At 43.7% G+C, this 26,050-nt stretch overlaps 2 protein-coding genes across 4 annotated transcripts in view; one reads left to right on the top strand and one right to left on the bottom strand.

The window, feature by feature from the left end:
• FAM131B (family with sequence similarity 131 member B) overlaps window positions 1-15,139 on the top strand; it is a 33,791-nt gene extending 18,652 nt beyond the window's left edge. For both annotated transcript variants that reach the window (XM_054518537.1, XM_036406396.2), the window contains exons 2-7: window positions 743-852; window positions 2,263-2,298; window positions 4,779-4,872; window positions 5,471-5,668; window positions 5,983-6,126; window positions 6,539-15,139. In XM_054518537.1, the coding sequence (XP_054374512.1) occupies window positions 743-852; window positions 2,263-2,298; window positions 4,779-4,872; window positions 5,471-5,668; window positions 5,983-6,126; window positions 6,539-7,083 (1,127 nt within the window). In that variant the 3' untranslated portion in view covers window positions 7,084-15,139. The remainder of the gene's footprint in view (window positions 1-742; window positions 853-2,262; window positions 2,299-4,778; window positions 4,873-5,470; window positions 5,669-5,982; window positions 6,127-6,538) is intronic.
• A 6,159-nt stretch (window positions 15,140-21,298) lies between these two features.
• CLCN1 (chloride voltage-gated channel 1) overlaps window positions 21,299-26,050 on the bottom strand; it is a 56,057-nt gene continuing 51,305 nt past the window's right edge. For both annotated transcript variants that reach the window (XM_036406313.1, XM_036406307.2), the window contains exons 20-23: window positions 25,277-25,315; window positions 24,541-24,645; window positions 22,507-22,593; window positions 21,299-22,012 (exon numbers count right to left, since the gene is read on the bottom strand). In XM_036406313.1, coding sequence (XP_036262206.1) covers window positions 21,617-22,012; window positions 22,507-22,593; window positions 24,541-24,645; window positions 25,277-25,315 — 627 coding nt within the window. In that variant the 3' untranslated portion in view covers window positions 21,299-21,616. The remainder of the gene's footprint in view (window positions 22,013-22,506; window positions 22,594-24,540; window positions 24,646-25,276; window positions 25,316-26,050) is intronic.

The raw sequence follows: 26,050 nt of genomic DNA, 5'->3' as shown, positions 1-26,050 counted from the left end.
GATGATCATTTTGACAGCTACATTTCTTGACAGATTATAGGAGGCTCAGGTTTAAGGATAGTACAATGGTTCCTCCATGACATGGGAGCAAATAACTTCAAGCAGAATTTGAGGATGGCACACAGGCTGAAGATAGAGTAAATTGCTGACTGCACAGAGCAGTCCTGGTTACCTGGCTGACTACTAACATGTGCTTCTTAGCATTTAGTTTCACTTTTTACATTTAATATTTTTTTAATTTTTAAATCTTAATAAAATTTTATCATGTGTATTTTGTATTGTTGATATTTAAAATTGAAGTGTAATGGCAGGTATTACAAAGGTCTTTTATCTTGCTGAGGGTGACAAAGCAAAGGCTTCTGCAGCTCTAAGCTGATGTGCAACCAATTCAAGCCATAATGGTGAAATGCCTTTTTCAGGGATGATGGTTCAATATTGAAAGGGGTTGTTAAAGGAATTGATTCTTTCCCAGTCACACATCATGACTAGATGAATCTGCACTTTAGCCAAGCATACATCATGCTTGAGAAAAACACAAGTGACTTGTGTTCATATGGAGAAAGCTGTGAGAAATGTAATAGTTGATGAGGTACAGGTGGTCTGATTACAAATGGAATATCTGATTTGAGTCTGTTGTGGCCTTAAACTCAATGATTCTCCTGCTTGTTTAGGTGAGTTGGCTTAAGACTGGTAGAACAAATTTTAGAGGCATTCAGAAGCCTGAGCAGATGTGTTCCCACAGGAAACGAGGTGATTGCAGTAGACTGGAAGGGACTGAAAGATGTGGACCAAATCAATATGGACAGCACGAGTTCACTGCATGGCAGCAGCTTCCATCGACCTTCCACTGAGGTGAGTGCCTGGCCCAGAGCTAATGAGCCAAGGGGATGAGAAAGTTTGAATTCTGAGTTCAGAAATGGGTGTTGTGCATCACTGAGGCATCATCTGTGGGAGGGCTGGAATGGCAGTGAGCTCCTGAGGATCATACCTGGGCAGTTTGGCTTGCTTTGAACAGAATTGAGTCACTCCCTTCACAAGATCCATGGTGAGTAAGAATTTGCAAATGAAAGTGGTTTTTAACCAGTCATGATGGGAGTGGAACACAACATGAGAAAAACAGTGACAGTTCTGACAAGCCTATAGGTCTGCATTCCTTGAATAAGGGATTCACATTGGAATGTCCAGCACTGTGTCTGTCCCAGCTTCTGCAGCACAGCCATGAAATCTTTTGAAGAAACACATTTGTCTGCATTTTGAATTTTAGAGATGCTTTCACTAATAACTCACAGACAATCGACTTACCATGCAGTATTTTAAGGGCTGATTCATTGAATTACTGCAGCTTCTGCATTCTTGGATACCTGAATTTTCAGTTTTGTAAGGTTCAGAGTATGCAATGATGATGATTAGAAAGATAAAATCTATTTTAAATGCATAATATTTGAAGAATCGCAAATAATGTTCACAAATAAGCTTAACAAATATACAGTTTGCAAAACCTTGAAAAATGTTAATAGGTGTACATATATGTAGTATTTTTATTTTATTTGTGTACCTTGCTGGCTTGGAGAGCACCTTCAAGACACTTAAGAGTTTCATGGAGTCCTTGCAGGAAATTGTTGGGCCCAATCTTGTATGGAGAATTCAGTCAAATCAAAGCAGATCTAAAAGTCAATGAGCATAATCCACACCTCAGTGAACATTTTGATTTATATGAAAGGCTACCATAGGTGTAACATGAGTAATCTAAATTTTCCTGAATGTCTCCATCCCCAAACCCAGGATGTTGAGATGAGTCCTCCCAGCTGAAGGAAGCACACTCTGAGTTGGTGCTGTGATGGATGATGTGGGAAATGATTCTGGCTCACAAGGGGCGAGTGAGTCAGAATGGACAAACCAAAACACTGCAGAAGAAAATAATTTCAGCAGAATTGAGTAGCTTGCTATAGGATACTCAAAATACAAAGGTGGTGTAGCTCCTCCTTGTGTTAACCTCAAAGTGGTGCAACCCACACTTAGGAGGAGAGCCTTGTGAAAAGGTGCTTTTCTCTTTCCTACTCTGTCACTCTGTTCCCTATTTCACTTTGAAACACCATGACCCTTACAGGCACCAGCAAGGAATGAAACCATCTTGAAAGACACAAGTTTTTAGAACACACCAGATAAAGTAGTGCCTGTTGATTGTGGCAAACTACTGGAGTTGCTTGGCTGCTTGCAAGTTGTTTGTTACACTGACGTGGTGCCTTTCTTTGCTTTCTTTAGCAAACACGGACGGATTTCTCCTGGGATGGTATCAATGTGAGTATGCACTGAGTCACTTTTCAAATTTCTAGTCATAGGAAGACCAGGGTTTGTCTGACATTGGATACAGCGGAGGCCAGAATGGGAACATGGCTGAAAGTCCTTCGTGCTGCTGAAATTCTGGGAGTTGTTTCCAATTCAGAGGATGGTGATAGATTTTTGTTTGCTTCTGAGTCTTTTGCTGTCTGGCAGATATTTTGATCTGTAGGTGGCTGTTGAATTGCTTTCATCCTTTTGGGGACAAATGTGTGCCATTTCATATGTTCTGTTTTTGAGATTTCTGGGCACTGCTACAAAAGAAAGGTGTCCATCCAGCATATTTAAAAAAAATAGTAGTCCTTGATTAGAGCATCACTGGATCTTCTCCGGGGAGAAGATTGGGAGAAATGTCTCCCTCATTTTCAGCTGCACACAGAAGTAACAGAATTCTTTATGTCTCCTAGGGTAGATGGAGAGTACCAGTTAACTTCAGTTAAAAAGCAGATGAGAAGCAAACATTTTAATTACACATGTTCCTTTTGCTCTTAAGACCTGTGCCATGAAAAAAATTTTTTTTTCTTTTTCACTAATGCAGAAACAGCATCCTGAAAAAGGAATAATGCATATTTATTCTACAGGACTTTTTTAAAGGGTACTTATAAAATATTTTCACATAAATTAACGTTATAGTTCTGTGCACTTGGAAAGCCAGGATTAGCAGCCCCATTTTGAGTAGTATAAGTGTTTTCAAATACAAAACTTTTAAAATACCTGTAGCTTTCTTCTTTACTGTGATTTGAAATCACTTGGGACATTGAATATAATTTTTAACTAATTCTCACCTCTTTCATTGTGGCACTTATGGCTTGGGATCTTTTGCCTAGAATCAATTATAGAAACAAATTGTGTTGGAAAATAATGGTGCATGCAGGAACTATCTAGAAGAAGTTTGTCCTTTTTTTTTTCCTCACTGCACCTATGTCTAGCTGAGAGCAAAGTACACAAGGTCGTGTTTCCTTAAAGAACACAGAAGACAGTTTCCTTACTTGCAGTTTCCCATTTTCCAACCCATACAGAATCCATGGAGCTCTTTCATGAGGCAGCTCTTAGCCAGGGTAATTCCATAGATCTTCTTTGGTACCGAAGCTGGATCATGAATTTCCTTCCCTTCCCATTCATTCCTGCCTTCATGTCACAGCTCTTCAACCTTGCAGTAGTGGGAGCCCTCTGCAATTTACCTTCTTTTTTTGATGGGTTCCATGAGGCAGCTCACAGCACAGCCCCCAGGCTCTCCTGGAACAAGTGGTGGATACTGAGCAGGAGCACCTGGGGAGGAATGACCAGTGGGGCATAGATGGACTTCCTCCAACAAGCTTCATCACCAAAGGAAATGCTTCTTGGAACAAGGGCTGTGCTCTCACTTTTTACTGTTCTTCCTCTGCTTTCTGATTTCTTCAGCTCACATTGCACACACAGCATGTTCCTGCCTCCACAGTTACAGGATGCATTAGCTGCTGCATTTACACTCAGTTTCCAGAAAATCTCACCTCTCATATTTTGGCAACTGACTGGAATTATACACAGTGTGAGATCTTTACAATGCCTTCCTTTGCCTCCAGTTATTTCACTGCCCAGTTACTGCTCCACTCACTTTTTGTGAGGTCCAAGTGGTTGTTTTCTGTCAGGATTTAAAATTTTCAGTGTCATAGTCACTACTTTTGAGTATCCTTGTGTTTGAAACATTCTGGCCTTGATTTTCAGAGAGGTTGAAATGAAGAGCAGAAGCAATGTTTATTTAGCCCTTGTGAAAGTTAAGCCTCATATGCAATGCCTGGCATCTCTGAAGAAGCCTGATGAATTCATCTTGAGAGATTATTTTTGTGATGATGTTTGTGACGGCTGCCTGTCCCAACAGTGCCCTGTCCTTGTTATTCAGGGACTGAGGATAAACACAGAAAAGGCAGTCAAGAAAATTAAGCAGAGCTGTAGAGCTGTAGACCAAATTTCTTTACAGATTGAGGTGCTTGAAACAGGACCCATCACTGATATAGTCATGATCATTTTATTAAGACTATATAAGAAGAAAAAAAACAAAGTACCAAAAAATTGGTAGTACAATGCATATATGATACATTACTGTGGCATGCCTATCGCACTGACAGCTCCCCACTGCAAGATCCCTGAATTGTCCAACAGCCATGTCTTGCGTCTCTAACAAAGAGTTGGGAATGGTGCAGCATGTTTGTGGAGGGCTGGCAGCCGCCAGGGAGAGGCTTCTCACAGCCTCTTTCTGCCTCTCCCTCTGGCCTTGCCTCAGTCAGTCCCAGTGCTGTGCAATATCGAGTCCTGGTTAAACAGCCTCTCATTTTCCTTCCCTTCTTTTGTTCTTACTGCTTGCTTCTGCTCCTCATCTTCCAACTACCTGCTGTTTTCTCACTTCAGTTCACTTCCTTTTCTCCTTCCTGTATATCATTTCTTCATATTCTCTCTCTTTTCAGCTCTCCATGGAAGATACGACCTCCATCCTTCCCAAGCTGAAACGCAACTCCAATGCTTATGGGATTGGGGCTTTGGCTAAATCATCTTTCTCTGGTGAGGTCCTCAGAATTTGACTTTATCCTTGGCAGCTTCTCTCCACAGGCCTTTGTGCCTCTTCCCATATCTCTGTCACTCTCACAACTGCTCCTTTCTGGCTTTCACCTTTTCATGGCCTTAGAGGAGTCTCCAACACCATGGTTCTAAATACAGAAATCTCACAGTTGTTGCCCTTTTGAAAGAACAGATTTGTCTTACTCTTGTTGGCTTCTCACTGTGCACCCCTGCTCAGACATCTTCAATTGCTTCCCCTCAGTCTTGGGTTTAACCCCCTTTTTTGTTTCTTAGTTTGTTCACTTCCAGGCTTCATCCTTCATGCCCAGCTCTATCCTAAATGGATTCTAGGCAAGGAAGGAAATGGTCTTTCATATTTGGGGTTTCCCTTTTTCCCCCTTCTGAGAGTTTGTCCAGGGAAAGATGGAGAAACTCCCCTGGAGAGTGACGCAGTGAAAGGTGGGAGACACCCAACCCTAGTCACGCATCCTGTCAGGACAGGAGGGGAGAAGCTCCACTTCTGAGAGAAGTAAAATCCCCGTCGGAAAGCACCGGAGCTGTGTAATAGCCCTGCCTTGTTTCCCAATGTCTGGCCCCTTAGGGATATCCCGCAGCATGAAGGACCACGTGACGAAGCCGACGGCCATGGGGCAGGGCCGCGTGGCGCACATGATCGAGTGGCAGGGCTGGGGCAAGGCGCACAGCCAGCAGCAGCAGCACACGCACGAGAGCGCGCGCAAGGACGCCGACGCCTACTCGGACCTCAGCGACGGCGAGAAGGAGGCCCGCTTCCTCGCAGGTAGCCGTGCCTGCCTCCTGGCACCTGCCTGGGGTCGGTCGGGGGGCCCCCAGGGGGGAACCCCTGAGAGATTCCAAAATGCAGAAGCTTGAGAAGAGCACTCGGGAGAGGCTGAAGTAGAGAGAGACTTTGGTGGTTGGGATATTGCCAGTGGAATGCAAGGTGGAGAGGGTGAGGGTCAGTTGTGGGTGATGGGTGTTGCTGAGATAGGACCAGAGTGGGACAGTGTGACCAAAAGATGAGGTAAAGGATGATGGTGAGAAGTGGAGACTTTAATGCATTTTTGCTTCCCTTCCCTGTCTCCTTTGGCCCAGGGGTGATGGAACAATTTGCTATTTCTGAAGCGACTCTCATGGCCTGGTCCTCCATGGATGGTGAGGATATGAGTGTAAACTCAAATCAGGACAACCCAGCAGGCAACTACTCTGAGAACTATCAGGAGCTGATGGAGAGCCAAGGTGAGTTCTAGTGCTTCTTGCTAATCTTAGACACCCGCTTCCTGCTCTGGTTGCTCTCTTTTGCTCTACTCTGTTTTATTCTGTTGCCCCAGTCAGATCTCCTAGAGTCATCCCTGTTTGTGGAGCTGTCCAAGCAATCTATCTTAGCAGAGAGTTTCCAAAGCCCAGTTCCTTTTGCCTTTTTGGAGCACATCTGTGGGAAACTACCAGCTCTTGCAGTCAGTTGTGGGTATCAAGGTCACCTGCCAACTGCCCAGAACTGTGTTTTCTCTTTGCCCTCCTTGCCTCTAAAGGTGGATTCACCCACCTTGTGCAGTACAGTGCCATGCTCAGGCACACAGGCTACCAGGATGAGCCAGCCTGGCCTAGGGAGAGTGTCTAACTGTGTGTTGTTTGCCTCCTTTGCTTGCAGAGCACATGGCCCAGACGCAGTATGACAGCTGGCCTCACTCCTACGTCTCGCAGGGCATGTACTGCTTAGGCTCCTCCGACGCCTGGGAGGCCAGTGACCAGTCCCTCATCGCCTCCCCAGCCACTGGCTCCTACCTAGGCCAGAATTTTGATGAGTCCCAGACAAACCTTCAGGAAAGCATTTTGCTTCAGAGCAGCTTTCTCCAGCAGCAGCAGCTGCAGCAACAGCGGCAGGAGCAGAACTTCATCCAGAGCACGGGGCTGGTCCACGTGTGGCCCCTGCAGACTGCTCAGGGTGGGGGTGGAGCTGAGTCCAACACATACATGGAGGACCACATTGAGGATGAAGGGAACCCACGGCTGGAGAAGGCTCCTCTCCTAAACAAGAAGCCCTCTCCAGAGGAGGATGATGCAGTGTGCCGGGACCTGGAATCTTTGTCTCCTCGAGAGGAGATGGAACATGCTGCACTGAGCCGCAAAGTCTCAGATGTCACCTCCTCTGGGGTGCAGTCCTTTGATGAGGAAGAGGGAGAAACAAACAACTGATGCTTTCTGTGAAATACTCATCATTGCTGAACAAAGAGAGGGGTGGCAAGGAATGCAATGACAGGGATTCTTCTCTCCAGCTCCCCATATTTCCAGGCAGACACACCTTCCATTCCTGACATTTAATTATTTTTTTAAACGAGGAAAATGTCAAAGTGATTGACACATAAAAACCTTTTCTTCCCCTCCCCCATGGACACATATTTTGGATTTTCATTGCTCTGGGCAACATGTGATGTGCTTGGAGAGATCTGGATTGGTAAATAATTTCTAAGTCTTTTTAATACAAAGTCTTGGCTGTGGATACAAACTCTTCTGGTACTGGGGATGTGGCTGATGAGACAGGCTTGGTTTAGGGAGCAACTTTGTGGCTAGAATTCATCTTGGCAGAATGGACGTTGCTCTGTGGACATGGCCCCCTTCTATTTTGTAGAATATATGAATATAAACTGGTTTAAAATGAAGCTGTGGCTTTGCAGATCTAGATTGCACTAGCGTTGGGATTGTGGCTGATGCAGAGGATCAGGCCATGGAAGATGTGCTGTGTAACCAGATCCTCAGTAGCACCTTGATACAAGCTGTAGGGTTGATGGGTACGAGCTGTGCTCCCAGAGCCTGGGCTGTGCTGCCAGAGTGGCTCTGTGGTCATGGCTCTGCTGTGGCGTGGAAAAATGGGTGCAGATACAAACCTAACCCTGCTCTCAGATATTCATGCTTTGGTTTCTTCTGTTTGTTTGTTTCTCTCTTTGACATTTCTGCCTTCCCAGGAGCTGGCAAGAGCGGTGTGTCCTTTTGGCAGTGGGCACTGGAAGCCAGTGGAAAGGACATTTTCAGCAACAGAGACAGTCATAAAAAGCTGACTCTTGCAGGGGGCTTGAGGACATGCCCATCTTGGTGCTGCTGCTGTGTCCTTCTGTCTTTTCCTTGCCAGCAGAATGGGGAGACCCAGAGAGTAGGCAGCAGGTCCAGGAACAGTGTGTACAGCTATTAGATCACAGATACCTAGTTTACATTAGAGTTTTCAGTTTTTGCACTTTTTTTTAACCTTTTTATATTCTGGATAAGTGTTCATAACAAAGCAGTTAGTAATGGGAAAGGCCTGTACTCCAGTCATGACTTAACAGAAATACTGCACCTCTCCCATTTCTGCCACTCCTGCAGTGCCAAATATAGCTGGATGAAAAGGGGTGAGAGGAAATTTTCTCCTCCTATTTGTCTTCTTCTTCTTCCTGCCTATGTTTTCTTCTTTTGTTTTCCTACCCCCAAGCAGTGTAAATAATGCTCAATAGTTGGTCTGTTTGTTTTTCCCTCCCATCTCTTTTTTAGGTGTGGAGAAATCTGATTTCAGGAGTTTCCCGTATTTGTACGGGGTATATATTTTTTGTTTAAAAAAAACACGATTCTCTGATTAGGGGGAATTTGGTCTCTTGCGATTCCTCGCCATTTTTTTCACAGACCTCCTTTTGGGAGGGAGAGGTTTTGAAAGGAAATTGTTTCCCTTTCAGCTCTCACCAGAAAATAAACAGGGACAAAAGCAAAAATTATATAAGGTTATTGATTTTGCTGGAGGACTGAACAGAACCAGCAGAGATTACCCGAGTGCTGAGTTTTAATTGCAAGACCTCTTGCAAGGAAGCATCAGCAGAGCATGGGTGTAGATCAGATGCTGGATCTGATGAGTTATAGAAAGGAATTTGCCTGGACACTGCCATACTGTTCCAGGAGCAACTCTTTTCTCACTTACTCTGACTCATATTTGCTCTGTTTAATTCATGATACATTTGTCTCTTCTTTGCCTCCTCTTCAGGCTTGGTGTGTTTTTTGGATGACAGGAGAGTGATACATGCTTCTTTCCTGCTTCAGGTTCAGTTCCTGCATATTTTCAGGGAAGAATGTCTAAGGCAAGCAAAATGTCACTGAAGGAATATCATCAAGTCTCAGAGTTTAGACAGCTCCTGGCAAGCAAAGCAAATGATGTCCAGGAATTGTGAAAAGTAGGAATGGGACTCTCAGGAAGAACTTTACCCCAATCAGCTTTTTCCCCACTGACATGGGCAGCTGCAAAAAGAGGGACTCCTTTTTCAATACCCAGGTCTTTCCAGCCAAGTCCACTTCAAGCAGATCTGTCTTCCCTCTCCATTGCACCTCTAAATGAAAGACCTCTGGGATGTTGAAGTTACACTGGTAATTTGGTGTAGGTAAGAGAGAAAAGTTTTTGTGACCCATCTTTTTTTACCTGTTTGCTTGGTCTTGCTTCCTTTCTTTCTAAGGAGGTCGCTCTTCTCCTGAGTGATGAGCTTTCAGTATCTCTTCAGAGATGTTTACACATTCAGGTACTAACCTCCCCTGGGCAGAAAAGCTTGATAAAAATCATCTCCTATAGTTCTTGCAGGGCCAGTGGTAGCTCATTGTCCTGAACTGGCTTGGGTCCAGCTGTGGAGCAGGGCCTGGGAAATCACACTAGCCAGAAAAAGGAGATGGGGCAAGTGCCAAGAGCACTTCAGCAGATGAGTAAATGAGTAAGTTTAAGCTTATTTTTATTTCTCTTTTAAAAGGTCTTTAGGGAAACAAAAATGGTTGGGCGTGTACCTTTGTGGGAGATTTGGGTGGCTTGTTTGTTTCTTTCTCCAAACCATTTTGTTCCCATGTGCCTCTCCAGGACCAATCTGGATGTTTACAGTAACTTTCAGAGTAGCTTCTGATCATCCCTTTGTGTTGTTTACAGGACTGGGACAAGTGGGTCAACTTGTCCAGGGCTTCTTTTTCTTTAAGATGGTCATGTGGTACATTTACTAAGATGTCTGATTGATGTCTAAAAGATATACCTTATCTCCATGGAAAGCAGTGACAGGGAGTTATCTGCATAAGGAAAAGTGTGAAAAAAATTGACCATATAGAAAATTCTGTGGAGTCCAATAGGAAGAGAAAATCTGTAGATTCTTCTAGTCTCTGTGGAATTGGGATAAAGAATTATACCCTGCTTTATTGTCCTATAACCTGCTGTCTTAGAAACTGGTAGAGAGCCTCATTCTCTGTGAATGCAGACTGGTTTGAACACCACTCTCTGTAAAAACCTTCCAGCTTACTAAATTCTGTAATTTTTTTTTCCTTAAATGACTTAACATTCTGTGAACAAGAAAATTTCAGCCTTTTCCCGAAAGAAAGAAAAAGGCTATTTTGCATACCTCTCCACAGTCCAAAAGAGCTAATTGCTAGGAGTCTGACTAGAGAGAGCAGGTCTTCCAGTTCACACTTGCCACCCGAGTGAGCAGCCTGAGCTGAACTGGAAAGGCAGTTTGAATCTCTTTGAAAGTGGAAAATTGTTTGTGTAATCTGGCCCTTTCTTACATAACAGGCCTGCTGCCTGTGTGTATCCAATACCAGCGAGAGAGACCTGGAACCTCCTGTACATTTCCCAGAAAAGCTGTTATTATATAGATACACCTATTCAAGCATATGGGAGGCACAGGTGCTCTGTGAGCAAAATTTGGCCTGCAGTCCCTTTATCCTGGTGAGGAGGGATGAGTTGGAGAGAGTCCAGCCAAGTAGTCAGAGCCCAAATTGTGTTTGTGAGGCTGTAAATAAGAAGGAAAGGTGAGCTCAGTATCCCTGATCTGCAGTTACTAAGAAACCGAGCTCTGCTGTTTGTTGCCACAAACACATTATGAAGCAAAGCTGCACTACAGAAAAATTTGGATATTCTTGAAGTAGTGGAGATAGAAGATTCCCATCTTTCCTCCAAGCCTTTGTTCTTCAGTAGGAACTTGTTGAAATTACTGTGCTAAACATGAAATAAGGCTTAACCAGAAGTGACCCTGATTTAAAATCTTCTGCTGGAAGAAAATTCTCTCTTGTTCCTTCTCCCATGATTGCTCATACCTGATTAGTTATACTCTTTCATAAGCTTTTCTTTTGTATAAATCCGAAGTTTTCTTTACAAGCCCTCTGGGTTCTCTTCAATTCCATTACCTCAGGCTCTGGGACAGAGAAGTTTATCTGCTTCTTTCAGTTTTTGTGCCTCTAAATCATCATCTTCTGGAGAGCTGCTGACAAGTCATGCACTTACTTTTCCCCCTTAAAAATGGTACCATCACCTTTCAGGACAGGCTTGCTGCAGAGAACGAGTTTAGCCATGCTTCTAAGCTGATCTCGTGGTGAGCTGCTTTGAAGAAAGAGGAGCTCTGCTCTGACCATGCTCACCTCCCACAACCTTTGGGCAGGTGCTGATGCACAGCTGGCCCACACCAAGCCAGCGACTTTTACCCTGCTATAAAAGTGAAGATGGAAGAGCTGTGAGCAGAGGAAGAGAGAGTGCTGTTCTCAGCAGCTGGCCTTCCTTTATATCAGGTTGGAGAAACTGGGAAAGTGCACTTTGAAATGGCATCTTCATTATGAGTCTAAGCTGCTCAAAGGAGCTGTCCTGCCTCCTCTCTTCCACCACCACCAGCTCTGTACTTCTACTGCCTAAAAAGCACCAGCACTAACACTCATTTGGCTGCTCAGGAACTGGCCCCATTGAAAACTAACCCAGTCCCCTACCTAAATAAAGGTTTCAGTGAGGTGAACTCTTCATATTGCTTCTCTTGGTGAGGCAGGCATCACTGAGGGCTGGTGAAATGTGTAGATGGTCGTGTGGAAGACTGGTTGCAGATGCAACTTAAGTTGGCTTAAGCTGATTGTGGTATGTCTATCTGAAAAGAATAAGACCCGCTGGGGTACCAAGAAGGACATTATTCCCCATTTTCTTCCTTAGTGTTTTCCTTGGAATTTTTAGTATGCTCTTACTTGATTTGGTCTTTGTTATTTATGCCCTGTTGTTTCCCTCACTGTTCCCTTCCACAGGCCCCTTTGAGGTAAACCCTGGAAACTGGGCAGGAAGACATGAGTAACTTGATATATGCATGAAATTAATAAAATTAACATGCACAAATCGTGTATGCACTCAGTGATCAAACTCCATGGCAGCTAAAGATACTGACAAGTCTTATCCTGTAATTGCAAGAGGGGAGACTTGTTTAAGAGTGAAGCATAGCTGTTGGAAGGGTTATTTATCCCTATTTTCAGGCCAGTTCCAGTCCAATGTGAGATACAGAAGAGTACTTCACACCTAGGCAGAGCCTGTGCCTGCTGTACTGTGTACAGCAGCAATGAAAAATGTTAGTTGTAGCCCTGGAGAACTGGAGAAGGAAAGTCATCTCTCTGTTTGACAGAGGTAGGAGGTGTTGTGGTGAGGCAAGGTTGTGTGCAACAGCTCAGGCCTGTGCACCACTGTGTGTGGCAGAGAGGGAAAGACATGGAGGGAAAGGCTTGGGAAAAAGTCCAGAAAAGCCTGATGTCTTTTGTTTACACAACACTGGTAAGAAGCTTCATGGCAGACTCCCAGCGGAGTGGACTGAGGTACAGAATTGCTAAACAAGCTGTAAGTCCAGGATTGTTGCAGCTTATGGTACTCCTTAGTCCAAAGCACACTTTTTTTTTAAGACAGTGATAGGAAAGAGACCTACCTGGATTTGGGTACCTGCTAGCTTCTTCTTCGTTGTCTTCAAAAAAAAGCTCACAGTGTGTTTTGTTCTTCAGGGAAATCGTATGAGAAATACAAAAAATAAGAATTTACTCCTTGCCCAAATGAAGTTAGTGTGAGTTCTGATCTCACTGGAAAGCCAAAATACCTAAATTCAGCTTAGTTTGCCTTAACTGTTGTACTGCTAATTGCCTAGAAGGAGAAGCAAACTCAGATAACCTGCCTCTAAATGCTATAAAAAGCAGAGCAATGTTGGCAAAGTCTAAGCTCTTCCTTCTAATTTCTCCCAGGTGGATTTTCCAGTGTTCCTTGTTCGGACAACTCTGGCACATCTTTTAAACAATCTGTTTGACTTTTTCTAAAAGAAAAAAAGAAAAGAAAGGAAAGAAAAAAAATTTAAGTCCAATACAGAGATTATCAGCAGCTTACAGCTAGAAAAATGTAAATAAGTAATACTTTCATCTTTGATTTTCCTCCCCTGTAGCAATCTGACAGGGAAAGATTTCTATGCCATGGCTCAGGGAAAGGAAAAATAAACAGGGAAAATGTGAGTAAAATGGTGCCTATTAGAACTAAATGTATGTGTAGGACAGCCTACAGTCATTAAAGCACAGTCTCAAATTCGATTGCAAGCTGCAAAGTCAATGTCAGGTGCCTCTTTTGTACCATGGGCTTTTCCCAGGCTGAGTAGTGGTGGACCTGTGCATAAGCAGAAGAGCTGCACTTCTGTGCCAGATCAGTGTCTCTGTGTGTCTCAGAATATGTCCTGGAGCCTGGGGGCACTGTGCTCCCTGAGCAGCACAACCAGCTCTGTGGACTGGCTGGGATAAGGCGTGAGGGTTATGATATTAACAAATGGACATGGAAGATCTGCGCTTGCAACATCAGGGTCTATTTACATCCTTGCACTGACATTTTCCCCAGCATAGGCAGACCAAAGTGTTATTTTTTTCCTTGGAAATGAAGAGAAGCTCTATGATTGTCAGTGTTGGTCTGCACAAAAGAAAAGAAATATGTGCTGTATTTTTCCAGTGCAGGTACACATTGTTGGAAGAGGAAAAATGTAGTCAGGCTGTGATTCTGAGAAAGAGCATGTTTACTGAAGCTGTAAAGACTTGTTCAATAATGTTTTCAGTGCAGATACCACAGAATCACAGAATGGTTGAAAGGGACCATCAAGCCCAACCCCTCTGCATTGGGCAGGACCTACCCACTGATGTGTAGGAGCTGCTGTCTTCTGGGAAGAGAGGGGTTGCAGTGTTCTGTGGAAAGAATGCTCCTGCTAGGATCTTCCTCATCTCCTTCAGCTGGGGACATTTTAAATGCCCTCTGAAACCTAGTCTTGTTTTCGCTTTCCCATAAGGGATCAAATGTCCATGCTTGCAAGACAAAAACATCTAAAAAGGCTTTTCTCCATTATGGAAACAAGATTGTTGCAAATCAAGATTTGCTTCTAATAAGATAAAGGCATGTAGTCCAGATTCATTGGCCTTCTGGATTAATTTTCATTGGGCATGGAAATCCAGTCATGATTGGATTGGAGGCCACAAGGTTAAGAATCCTCTTCCAGAGCTCTGCCATGTTCCCATGAGGCAAGTGTAGGTGGATTTCCCTTCTTTTCAGATTCTGCATGCTTGAGCAATGTAGCAAGCCAAAAGCTCTTTTGCAGGTATATACTCTTGTTTGGCTTTAATTTTTCTTCTCTGATTTTTGGATGTTGTGCATGATTGGAGGTCTCTGGGAATCCCTACACTATAAAACTGGAATTCAAAAGTAATTTTACAGGGAACAAGATTCCTCTTGTTTCAGCTCTTTTCAGACGTGGGTAGGTACAGGCAGAGGATTTGGGAGGTATGAGGGTGGTGGATGGGAGTCTCAGGGGTGGCATGCAGAATGGATTCCTGAAGCATGTGTAAAAATATCTCAAGGCTCGGGTCTGCAAATGTTGTATTCTCAGTATCTGAAACTCCTTTAGCATAAGTGTATGGGACAATGGAGGTTGCTGCAAAGCAGTTTTCAAGGGCTTCCCCCAAACCTGGACATGTTTTCTGTAGAGGGGAGGCTGCATGGGGATTGTCTGTATCCTTTTCAGCTAGTGTTTACAGAGGTGCATTGATGTTTGGGGAGAAGGTACTGAATGCAAGTAAAACAAAAAGGGAGAGGGACCCACTACTGAAAGCTTTCATCCTTACATTGTCCCACACTAGCCCTTAATAACTAAAATGAGTCTGATTTGCCTTTGGTCTTCCAGCTCCAAAACATGTTTGCCTGAAAATTTTTGTTGGATATACTTCGCATGTTTTGATAATGTGACTTACGAGATAAACACTTCTACAAAGCTATATATAAATACATCCATGTGCAACCACCTGCATACATGTGCACACATTACATATAGACTTAGAGAACTATATGGCACTACACACCTCCATGCCTGTACGTGGCAGCAACCACAGTAAAGGAGGGGAGGTAGCTCAAAATAGCATGTACAGTCCTTTATGGAGTTGTTATTAAACAGAATGTGGTCTTGCCCTCCTGGCTGGTGGAAGTGTTTTATTTCTGTGGGACTGGTTCCAGGGGACTTGCGTCTCAGGAAGGAGGATCCTAGGAAGAGGGGGTGGGTTTCAAGGAGACAGTCTGATGGAGCACATTGGAAAGGATCCATGGTGGCTTGGAGAAGCACCCCAGAGTAGGAAGTATCTGATTTCTCATTAAGAAAGAACATCACATGTTTGACTATACTGGGCTAAAATCTGATGTGTGTCTATGACTACCAGGACACGTATCCTAGGCCAGGTTTGAAGATAGAAAGCATCACATCAACACAATCCTCTAATTTAGCACAGAGTGAGTTTTCCTGTTCTACTGAACAAGCATTTTCCAGGTGATACACACAAGTTTTGTCCCAATACTGGTGAGATGCAGACACATCTGACTCAGAGTTGGACAGAAATTTCACAACAGCCCATTAGGACACAGAAAGGTGTCTGATGCTTAGGTTGTATAAGGCACTGACACTGGGTAGCACGACTCTGGGTTCACGTTTCAGTTTTAAATGTTTCTCAGCTCGCTGTCCTCATAGCAAATTGGGGAATTGGTCCACCCAGAGGGAAGGAAACATCTCTGCACTTCCAACATTGTTGTGTCTTCTGATGCAGGACATAAGGTAGATCCAGTAGCTTGTTTGCCATAGTTTGTTTGCCATGTGAGACTTCTAAATTCTAGCCATGAAAGGTATTATTTCCTTGTCAAGATACTTCTGCTTTTCAGACTCTGTTTCTTCCAGGAGCTAAGCCATGTTTCTTGCCCTGCTCAAGGCATAGCACATTTTACAACCAGAGCTATTGCACTGACTTTTGCTTTCTGTGTTCTATTTGAATTTAATTTGCTTCTTTCCAGTTTACCTGCTTTTGCTACCAAATAGGTTGCCACCCACCACTTGGTATGTATGTCTGCATAACTACATTCATAGAATTAATTGTGACTTGCATAAGACACACTTACTTAACTGCTTTAGGTTTTTGTTAGTTGTTTTAGAGGGGTTTTTTTTAATTTTATTTTTGTCAATCCTTGCAAGTCTCCCCTGTGCTCTCTCCTGGTTTTGTGTGTGGTTTTTGTTTGTTTTGGTTTTTGTTGTTGATGTTGTTGATGTTGCAGTTTTTGTTGTTTTTTTTTTCTTTCCCCAAATGGCCTCTAAACTACTTTATTTTTGAAATGTAGTGTGTCAAATGAAATCAGTTATTCCACATATGTTTTAAGACTTGAGTCCCTGGGAAAACAAAATGTCTCTGGTCCTAGAAGTTATACCTCTGCATAGCAAAAACATATTTTTTCCTTAATTTCACATTATGCTGCGAAGATGCTGTCCAGCTGCTGAATGTTTCACCTAAAAGAACTCTTTTGTCATCATACTAGATTAGACTTACCTCTCAGTTCAGTTCATCTTCTCTGGATTTAGCTGCTTAGCCCCAGCATGAACCTTGTTCTATGCTATCTGCCTGAGGCTCTCAGCTCCACTTTCTGCTTATTTCTTTGTTTAGATTAGATGGCAAACCTGCCATATGTTTCTCTCACGTTGCTGTTTTACAATACCTCATATGTAATTTCTAAGTGATTAATGAGAAGGGTAACTAAAAAGGGCATAAGAGCACTCTTGCTGTACACCTCACTGGATCTGCACTTTGCCAGCTGCAAGGGTACTTTCTGCATGGTTCTCAGACAGATCTTATCTTCTGTGCCAGAGAAATTGCCAGTTTGAGTTAAGCATAGGATTCTGTGACATGTTTGGTCACAATCCAGCCATCCCGGCTCCCATTTCTTTTCACAGCCTGTTTGCTTAAGTGCACTATGGAACTTTAAGGGGGGAGAAAAAAGCAGATTATTTTACATTTCAAATGTATTTCTCATAAACCTTCCATTACTGTTTTTTGCATTTGTTTCTGTGTGGAAAAAACTGAAAAGCTTCTACCTTGAGTTTATGTGGCTTTAATTCTGAGTATATCTCAGTATGCCTTGTAGCTTTCCCTTCTGTTCTTCCAATTGAGTAGCCATTCAGTAAAGAGTCAGATACTAGCAGTACTTAGCTTGTTGTTCCTCTAAAGTAGGCAATTCATATTTTCATTTCTCTGCATTCTGTTTCATTTATGAATTTGCTACTGGACTTTTCCTCTGCTGGACATTGTCCTGCATATCAGGTGCAATTCTTCAGGTTGGCTAGATATGTTTCTGTAACTGGTTTTACTACACACAAGGTGTTTGCACTAGCAGCACACTGAAAAGCTGGGATGGAAGCAAATGCTCATTTGAAAATCCAGTGCTTGGACTAGCAATAGGTTTGGGTGAGACTCTACCTCATTTAGCCATCACAGTAATCCCAGCAGTGTCCCCAGCAGAGTCTTGTCTTACGACAAAGCTGCACTGGGACTTGGTGACATCCAGCAAGCTGAGGGAAGGAGAGATGTGGCTCAAGGCACAGGAAACTGAGTTGAAGAGTTTTCTGCTACTGCACAGCCACGATTTGACAGAGGTGATGTTGTGTGTGTGCGCCTGAGTGCACGTGCACAGGGTTGTCTGTCCAGTGGCTGGGAAGACACACAAGAATAGCCTGTGGCTCACAGTCAGGACCAGTTGAAGCTTGTCTCCCACAAACACAGCATTAAAAAGTTTTGCATCACATCTTAAGACCCTAACCCTAATGCTCAGGCATGGCTTTTATGTGTAAATTTTAATTATTGGTCTCTAGTGTTGATTATATTTTTATAAGAGCTGTGCCCAGGTATCTGCTTATGTGGCCATGAGCAACTTAGTGCTTGCTGTGACTGTATTTTTAATAGTGTGTTTTTAATTATACCCTTCCTGGGTTTGGACTAATTTGGCAAAGAAGGATCTTCTCTTGCTCAGCTGGTCTTTGCTGGTCTTTTACTCTTTGGCCACAAAACACACACTTCTATACAGTATCTGCATAACTGGGCAGAAGGGGATGTTGTTTTTATGGACTCTATCTCTCTGTTTCTGCCTGTACTAATTATTTTTGTCCATAGGCTTAGAAAACTACAATTTCTTTAGTCTCAAGTGGTAGTCAAAAATGTTACTTTGTTGAGGCAAATCTTTCTTCTTGTTCAGTAGTTCATCCCCATGTGTTTTCTCCTTTATTTGGCTCATGGCCAAGTCTCTTAGCCATGTCATACCTACCTAAAGCCCCACTTGTTGTCTTACCAACCTTAAATCTTCCCTATTTTTTCAATTCTTTATATTGATGCATTTAAAAACAAGACTCTCCTTTCACCTTGAAGTGCCATGTGAAGGAAGAGTTCAGTTTCTTGCTATATATGAATTTCTGGATGGGAAGACCTCACAGCTGATACAAATTCTGGGAATATTTTGGGTTGAGGAAAAAATGTTTTTTCCCTGTAGCTAATCAAATCTCTGCTGTTTGGATAGGATGGGAGATGCAGGTTTTAGAGTGACAGATCAGTGTGACTTTGTTTGCTGGACAAAGATTTCAAGTTCAAACTTTGAGGGGATGTAGTGAGATAGCCTGACAGGGCACAAGCCTAAAGTTCCTTGACAAAGGTAGGCTTAGTATTATTTTACTGCACATTTTGCACCTATTAATGTACTTGGCATCAGCTCAGTGAAGATTTTATTGATAAGATGGAAGTGGAAACAACTTCAGCCTTTGCAGACCATCTTTGCAGAGTGTTTTTTGTCCCATCCTGGCTCCTTACACATTTTCATGTATGAGTAAAGGTGAGAAAATGGTGCCGATGGATGCTGCTTCTGTTCCATGGGTGGAGGCAATACCTGGAATGGATCTTGAGTAGTGTCCACAAAGAGCAGCAGTTACAGCCACCTTTCAGCTCCCCCCCAGAGAGCAATCCTGCTCCTCACAGTAACCCAGGGACAGCTAAAGGCAACAGGAGTGGAGAGGTACCTGGGTGTGCATGTGTGGGCACACGTGTGTTCTCCTGCAATCTCAAGTGATGAGCCTCAAGAAGCTTTCCAGGTTAGCCAGTGTTTCACTCCCCTGGCCTCTCCATGTGCATAATTTTTTGTTCCAGCTTCATCTCCCCCAGCTCACAATCTGTCTGTCATGACTCACACACTCGCTGGCTTTGATTTAGACTCCCATCTGCTTTCTCAGCCAGTCACATCCCATTTCTTCTGTAACACACTGTAGGAGAAGTGTGGGACTGGAGCAGAGCATGTCTCTGCATTCAGGAGAGAGGAGGGGGAGGTGTGCTGACTCCAGCCTCAAAGTTTCTCCTTGTCTCATCTGTCTCAGTGGAAGCCTGTGCTTAAGCTGTAAAATATAAGCCTGCAGAGTAAGGCTGGGGATGACTTGGAGAAACTCATCCTTCTTGGGTGTGCCTGCACTCTCAGACCACATTTGGTCTCAGTGTTGTCACTCACTGAATATTTATACTTTTGTAAAAGAAATGTCCTTCCTCCTCTGCTTATATAATGGACTATCACAATTCCCTGAGGAGAAAAAAAAAAGCAGCAGTTGTTTTGCCTCTTCCCTGCAGGCAGCAGAAGGTGACACAAAGGTAGTGGGGAGGCTGTGCTGATGCCTGGCAGACACAAAGGTGCCCCTCTGGTGGAGCCAAGCAGCTGTTGTGTGCAAGGGACTTGCCCTCAGATCACCACTGTCTCCTCACAAGGACTGGCTGGCTCCTGGAGCACATCATTAAGGCAGGAAAGGCTGTCCCCAGTTAGCTTATCAAGGGTGATCTTGTGCCTGAAACAGAGCAGACCTGGTGGGCTCTGAACTCCAGACAGCAGGAATAAATTTCTCTCTCTGCAAGAGACTAGCAGGGAAGATTTCCTTTTACTGTAAGCTTGTCACAGACTTTCCCACCCATAAGCATCATCAGAGAGCAATTGGTGCAAGGTCAATCCTTGGAATTAAAGCCAGGAGGGAATTTTCCTTTAGTGACTGGGTTAGAAGTAATGGTATTTTTGACTTGCTCCTGAGACAGCTTATGGAAAATCATGTATTAAAGTAGAACTGGTCACTCTAAGTTAGATAATGCTTTACTAATATCAGGCAGGCGAATGAGATTACCCCCAAGAACGTATTTTCAGAGCCTGGATTTCTTCTCTGTTGCTGATAAGTGGAAACACATCTAATAGACTGCTTGGGGCTGTATCTAAGAGGTATGAGACACCAAAAATATGGTAGAAAACTATGTAGACTGTTAGAAGAAGGGGCAGAATACACAGAATTTGGTTTTGCCTGTTTACTGAGAAAACCTCACAAGAGCAGTGAATTAAACAAAGCAGCACCTTACCTTTGGATGCCAAGGTTTTGCATGCATGACACGAACTGACAAGACGTCTTTTTGCAAGACGCAGATCTGCTCCAGATTTAGAACTGGAATAGAGAGGGATGCTGCAGACAAGGGTTGAGGTCTCTGCTGTTAGTCACAACAGAGACAAGCTGGCAAAAGTGAGAGCTGGAATTCTCAGATCTGAGGTATGCAGAAATATGTGGAAAGTAGGCAGGGTAGAATTACCAGGAAAAGAGAGCAAGATTTTTCAGAAAGAAACCTGTTTTCAAAGTGTAGAAAATTTGTCTTCCCTCTGCTGTATTTCTTGGCAGCCTGCTAACACTCCATAATTATTTTTTTTTTCTTGAGTTCTTATTTTTTAAGACTATAACTGTGGAAAATTGTGAACAGTGATTCAGAAAGACAAACAGTTTTTTGAAATATAGGTACATACATGCTGTTTTACTCCTCTTCCCCCAGCACTGAGGATGCCCTCACTTAAGATTTTCCCATTCTGTTTTAAAATTTCAGAGATGATGGGAAAACAAAGAAGCTTTTTTCTCTTCCAGCGTTTTCTAAAGCCTTGGCTGAATTCAAGACATGAGACATACACCAGATACTTTCCTCCCATCTGTTTTTAGGGCATGGCTCAGCTATAGGACAGAGGAGAAGCTCCTAACTGCATCCCCATCCAGGAAAATCCCAGAGTAAAAATTGAGAAAGAATTAAAATGTTCTACATGGGAATGTTTGGGGGGGTGCAAGATAAGAGCCAGTGAAAAGGAGCTGCTGCAGCATGACAGGGTGGCGGTCAGAAGCAGCAGTATGCTTCTAGGCTGGAGGTCTGGCTGTGGTACACTGCTGCATGCAGGCCTGGTGTGGCTGGAAGGATGGCACCAGTGGTGAGTGAAAGCTGATCCTCCTTCCCTTTCCACATGGCAGATTGACCCAGGGCATCCTGGCTGTGTCAGCAGTATCCATGTCCTGTTACAGTGTGCTCTGCCTGCACTCAGGCTCCTTCAGTCCCCATCTGACACCTGCACACACCCCAATAGTCCAGCAGCCCAACAGCCTGCCCAGAGGGAAAGCATCAGAAGAAGGGGTCAGTCTGATGTCCCTCCTCCCAGCTGAATCGTTCCTCTGTGGGGATTGCAAAGAACATCCAAAAGCTTCTCCTGGAGGAGCAAACACAAGAAGACTGGCTCACTGAAGAGTGTGATGGACTGCTACCCTCACACCAGCTATAAGGGAACATCCTCATCCTCATCTTCATCTTCATCCAGGTCAGTGGTACGTAGGTTTATGTCCTTGAGGATGTCTGAGATGTTTTCAGCAACTCGCCCTGTCAGCTCCATCTCTTCCAACTCGGTATCCGTGGCATAAGCGGAGCTGGGGACTTCCCCCTCTTCCTGTGAGTGTGAGGGCTGGGGGGAGTGTGAGCAGGGGGGCAGAGGGCTCTCAGTGCCCAGGTTTGCTGCCTCCTCTGCTGCCACCGTGCCGTTGTCCTCCCGGCCCCACGCCTGCGCGCCCTGCCCAGCCTTGGCGGTGCTGGAAGTCCGGCTGATGTCACGGAAACTGGCAAGGGGAGGTCGGAGACGGACCCCAGAGCGGGTGGAACCCTCTATTGCCTTCTGGAGCTGAAAAAAGAGAAACACTTCAGAAATAAAAAATGTGAAAGGGAGGCCAGCCCAGCCCTACCCAGCAGAAGTTCATCTACTCCCCGGGGTAAAGGGATCACAAATAGAGTCACAGCTCTGCCTCTGGGGCCGGTGGAGATAATCTTTTACACTGGTGATGCCATGAAAAATTCCGTGGTAAACAACAAATTCCACACATCTTTCAGAAACAGTAATAGCCACTCAGTTAAGAGTGGCTATTAAGCCTGCACTCATGCAAAAGATGAACCTGTTAACATCCCTGTAAACAGCACCTGCTGCCTCCTCTGAAATGCAGTCATCCATTCCTTTACATGGCTTCCAAATAGCAGACTCAGAATTCAACACTGGACTGAAAATGTAGCACTTGCAGTTATATATATTCCCAGCTGGAACCTGCAGCACCTGTGAGTTACTCCAGTGATCCACAGGACACTTGCAGTTATTTAAGAGGATGGCAGAGGATGTGTACTCACCTCTTCCAAAGCCAGCACTCCCCTCAGCTTCCCCATGCTGGTTACGTAGGCATGGCTGAGGCCCAACAGTGAGAACAGTGTGTGTGTCTAGGAGGAAAACCACAAAAGACCATCTCAGGGGTTTTGGAAATGGGCAACACAGAACTTGGTGCTAGAGCTGGGACTCAGGATTTAGAAATGGCAATCACAAAGACACAAAACTGCAGTTATCCCAGTGAGAAATTACGTCTTCCCTTCTTGCCCTTTTGCATCTGCCAAATACTGCTCTTTGCTCCTTCTGCTGTGCAGGTGTAGTTGGGACTGTGCTGATGATGGAGAGCACATTCTCAAGGTCATTCTAGTCCTGCAGCTGGTGGAGATTCACATACAACCCCCTGCTGTGCATTTGGAGACCTGTGAAGATCCTGTTTCTTTTTGGTGCTGGAAACTGAACTACCGTATAGTAATATGTACAGTCGAAAGCTGCTTAGGTTATTTATTGCAGTGCTTTCCTTATCAATGGAGGATTTCTTTTTTCCTGTCCCAGAATATTTTCTGTGAAAGCTTAAGCTTGATGCTGCTCATCCAGTGCAGTGAGAACACTGAGAACAAGTTATTCCCTTTCTCTTACAAAGTCTCCTTGAAAGGACAGATATCACACTGCTATCTGTCTTCTTTTCTTCAGCCTAAATATACCCCATTATTTTACTATTATTCACAGATCTGAGTTTCTAAAACTTTCCACTTTTTCAGTCCTCATCTCTGGTATATTTCCAACCTCCAGGTTCTTGAAGCTGAGCTCTAGCTGGACTTTACCTGTGGCCTTTACCATGAAATCATTCTGTCATAGCTAGTGTTTGACCTTTTTTTTAGCATCATAAGAGAAACTGAATGTCACGTTCAAGTGTAAACTAGGAAAAATCTGATTTCTCAAGAACAAGACATTTTACTCTAAAGTAAAAGAAAACCAAAGAAAAGAAAACCTGGTTAAATATAGCTTGTTCATGATAAATTGTGGTATTCTTTTCATTGTCAGTAGTCTCACATTTAGCTCTATGCATATTTCACATCGTTTGATTATTTATTATTTATTCCTGGGTAGTTTTTTGTTTGTGTTTTTTGGTGTTGTTTTTTTTTTGTTTGTTTGTTTGTTTGGGTTTTTTTGGTGCGTCCAAGTTAAGTTGATTTGTCTGTTATTTCAGAGTTTCTCACTTGCTCTTTTGTATGACACGTACGAAACTTTCCCCATGATCAGCCTTCAAGTGTATTTCTTTTGTAATCCTATCTTCTCAAAGATAAATGCTAGTGGATTTCAGATTACTTCACCTACCCCTTCAGAAAACTCATCTGAACTATATGCTAGCCTATTCTTGTTTTGCTCAAGGCTGAGATCTTAACAGTAATTAATTAATTTAGTACAAGGCCTATGCTAACCATTCACATTAAATATTGATAAAAGCAGGCACTGTGCACTTCTGCTTCAGTAGACTGCTTTCCCTTTCCACTGAGTGAAAGCTCAGTCCTACCTTCCTCTTGACATACAATGATTGCTTTACTCCCCAGTCATCCTATGCTGACTCTAGATGCTGCATGATCCAGCTTCCTCTTTCCTTGTGCTTCAGTTCCATGAAGAGCCTGTGACACAGGCAGACTCTACACCCTGAGTAGAGGGTTTCTGAAAACCCTCTGAGAAACACCCTGAGAAATCCAGGAGTGCTCATTCCAGTGCTAAACACTGACAGGGCAGATTGTCAATCTCAGTGTAATGACCCAGCAGCAAGGCACACAATGCTGCTGTTAATGTAGCAGATTATTTTTGTCCAAAAGCTTTTTAAATAAATGGACTCAGACTTCTTATCACAAAGGCTTTCATTTTGCAGGAGATTAGAGATACACACAGAAGATTACATGAACAAGCTCACTTCTGTAGCTCGATGTGAAAGTGGCTGGTGATAGTAGTTGTAGGTGAAGACAAGGAGAAAAAATAAGTCATAAACTGCACTTGGAATGAGTGGAGAAAAGTGATGTATGCCTCAGGGAGACATCTGCACTCACCTTGTGCAGGGAGGTTCTCTCCACCAGTTGGAAAGGGGAGGGATCTACGCGGCAGCTGTCAAAGCACACGTTCTTGTCCAGCTCCTCCTGTTCCCAGGCATCTATCTGACACAGGAAAGAAGGGGAGTCACTCTTACAGCTACCTGCAGCATTGCTGTCTTGTGTACCCAAACTAGTCCCCTCCTGTTAGTGCTTCTTCCTTCCAATGTACAGCATTCATCTTTTCTGTAATATCTCACCCCTCAGGTTTCCTGTCCCTTTCTTGCCAGATGTCAAGTCCCTGTGGAAACAGGGCAATTCAGAGATTTTCTGAGAAGACGGGGCTTTGTTTTTTCCTTCTTAAAGAGGGAGTGAACATCTTTAGCTTTCCTTTCTGAGTACATCTTCCCCTTGTTGTTGCAAGATAATTGATCCATTGTGTAAGAAATGAAGGAACAACATGGGCCCACAGAAGGATTTAGATGAGGGGGCACCTGTGGAGGCCTCTAGTCCAAAACCCTGCTCCAGCAGGGCTAACTTCAAAGCTAGATCAGATTAGTCAGAGTCTTACCAGCACATCTAGCCAATCTCTTCTCTTATGGGTGAGACTTGCCCACTGTGCCACTCCAAGAGAGAAATTTACTTTGGCTATGGCTTTATCTGCCAGTCACTGAGGTTCCTGGAGTATTGCAAGTGATAAGAAATGGGTACAAGGAGCACTCACATGACCTCACTCTTTTTCTGCACCTCATCTTACCTCTTCTGGTGTCATTGTCTCAATGACTTCCACTGGCTCCTGTAGGAGAAAACACTCTTCAGGACAGCCAAAGAAACCACAGTTTCACAGAGTACAGAAAGGGAAAATCTGCACAGCCTCCTCACCCCATGTGGTCCCCTTTTTGTTCCAAATGGTGTATTAGATTTTCCAAGTGCTTAGATTTTCTTTATACTCATCCATTATATGGTGTATTCTGCCCTTGCTGTGCTTCCCTTGCCAATGACAGTTCACCATGGAGTTCTGCTGGAGCAATTCAGGTGCCTAAATATGGCCATCTAATACTGATTTAGATGCTCTCAGGATATCCCACATAGGGTCCAACCACTGTCCTGGAGTGGATGGGTCTCCCATAAGCTCTGTCTGTTATCCCCAAACCCTGTGCAGATGTGTCAGATAACCAAGGGCAAGTTTAACGTGGCAAGAGCCAAAAGCTTTTTTTTTTTTCATTTTTCTCCATCTGTCCAAAACTGTTTGCCAAATGGAATAGAACTGCATTTTATTGCATGTTAGCCAAAATATCTTTTTTTTTTCACAGAGAAAAGATGTCCAAACTCAATCATGATGGTAGCCTGAGACCTGAGCACAGGTGACTCTTTAGGAAGATGCACACTCCTTTACAGTAATCACACCCTTTCTCCTTGGAGGGAGTTCCCCACTGATGCTGTCAGAGTGCAGGACCATATCTGTGTCCATGCCTTAGCCAAATGCTGAATGTCTCAAGTTTCTAGTTCCATTGCATTCCCTTCCCTCTTT

Source organism: Molothrus ater, chromosome 2 (genome assembly GCF_012460135.2).
Source record: "Molothrus ater isolate BHLD 08-10-18 breed brown headed cowbird chromosome 2, BPBGC_Mater_1.1, whole genome shotgun sequence".
In the NCBI taxonomy this organism is placed as follows: Eukaryota; Metazoa; Chordata; class Aves; order Passeriformes; family Icteridae; genus Molothrus; species Molothrus ater.
The sequence above is the reverse complement of the archived record's forward strand: the minus strand, read 5'-3'. Positions and strand labels throughout refer to the sequence as shown.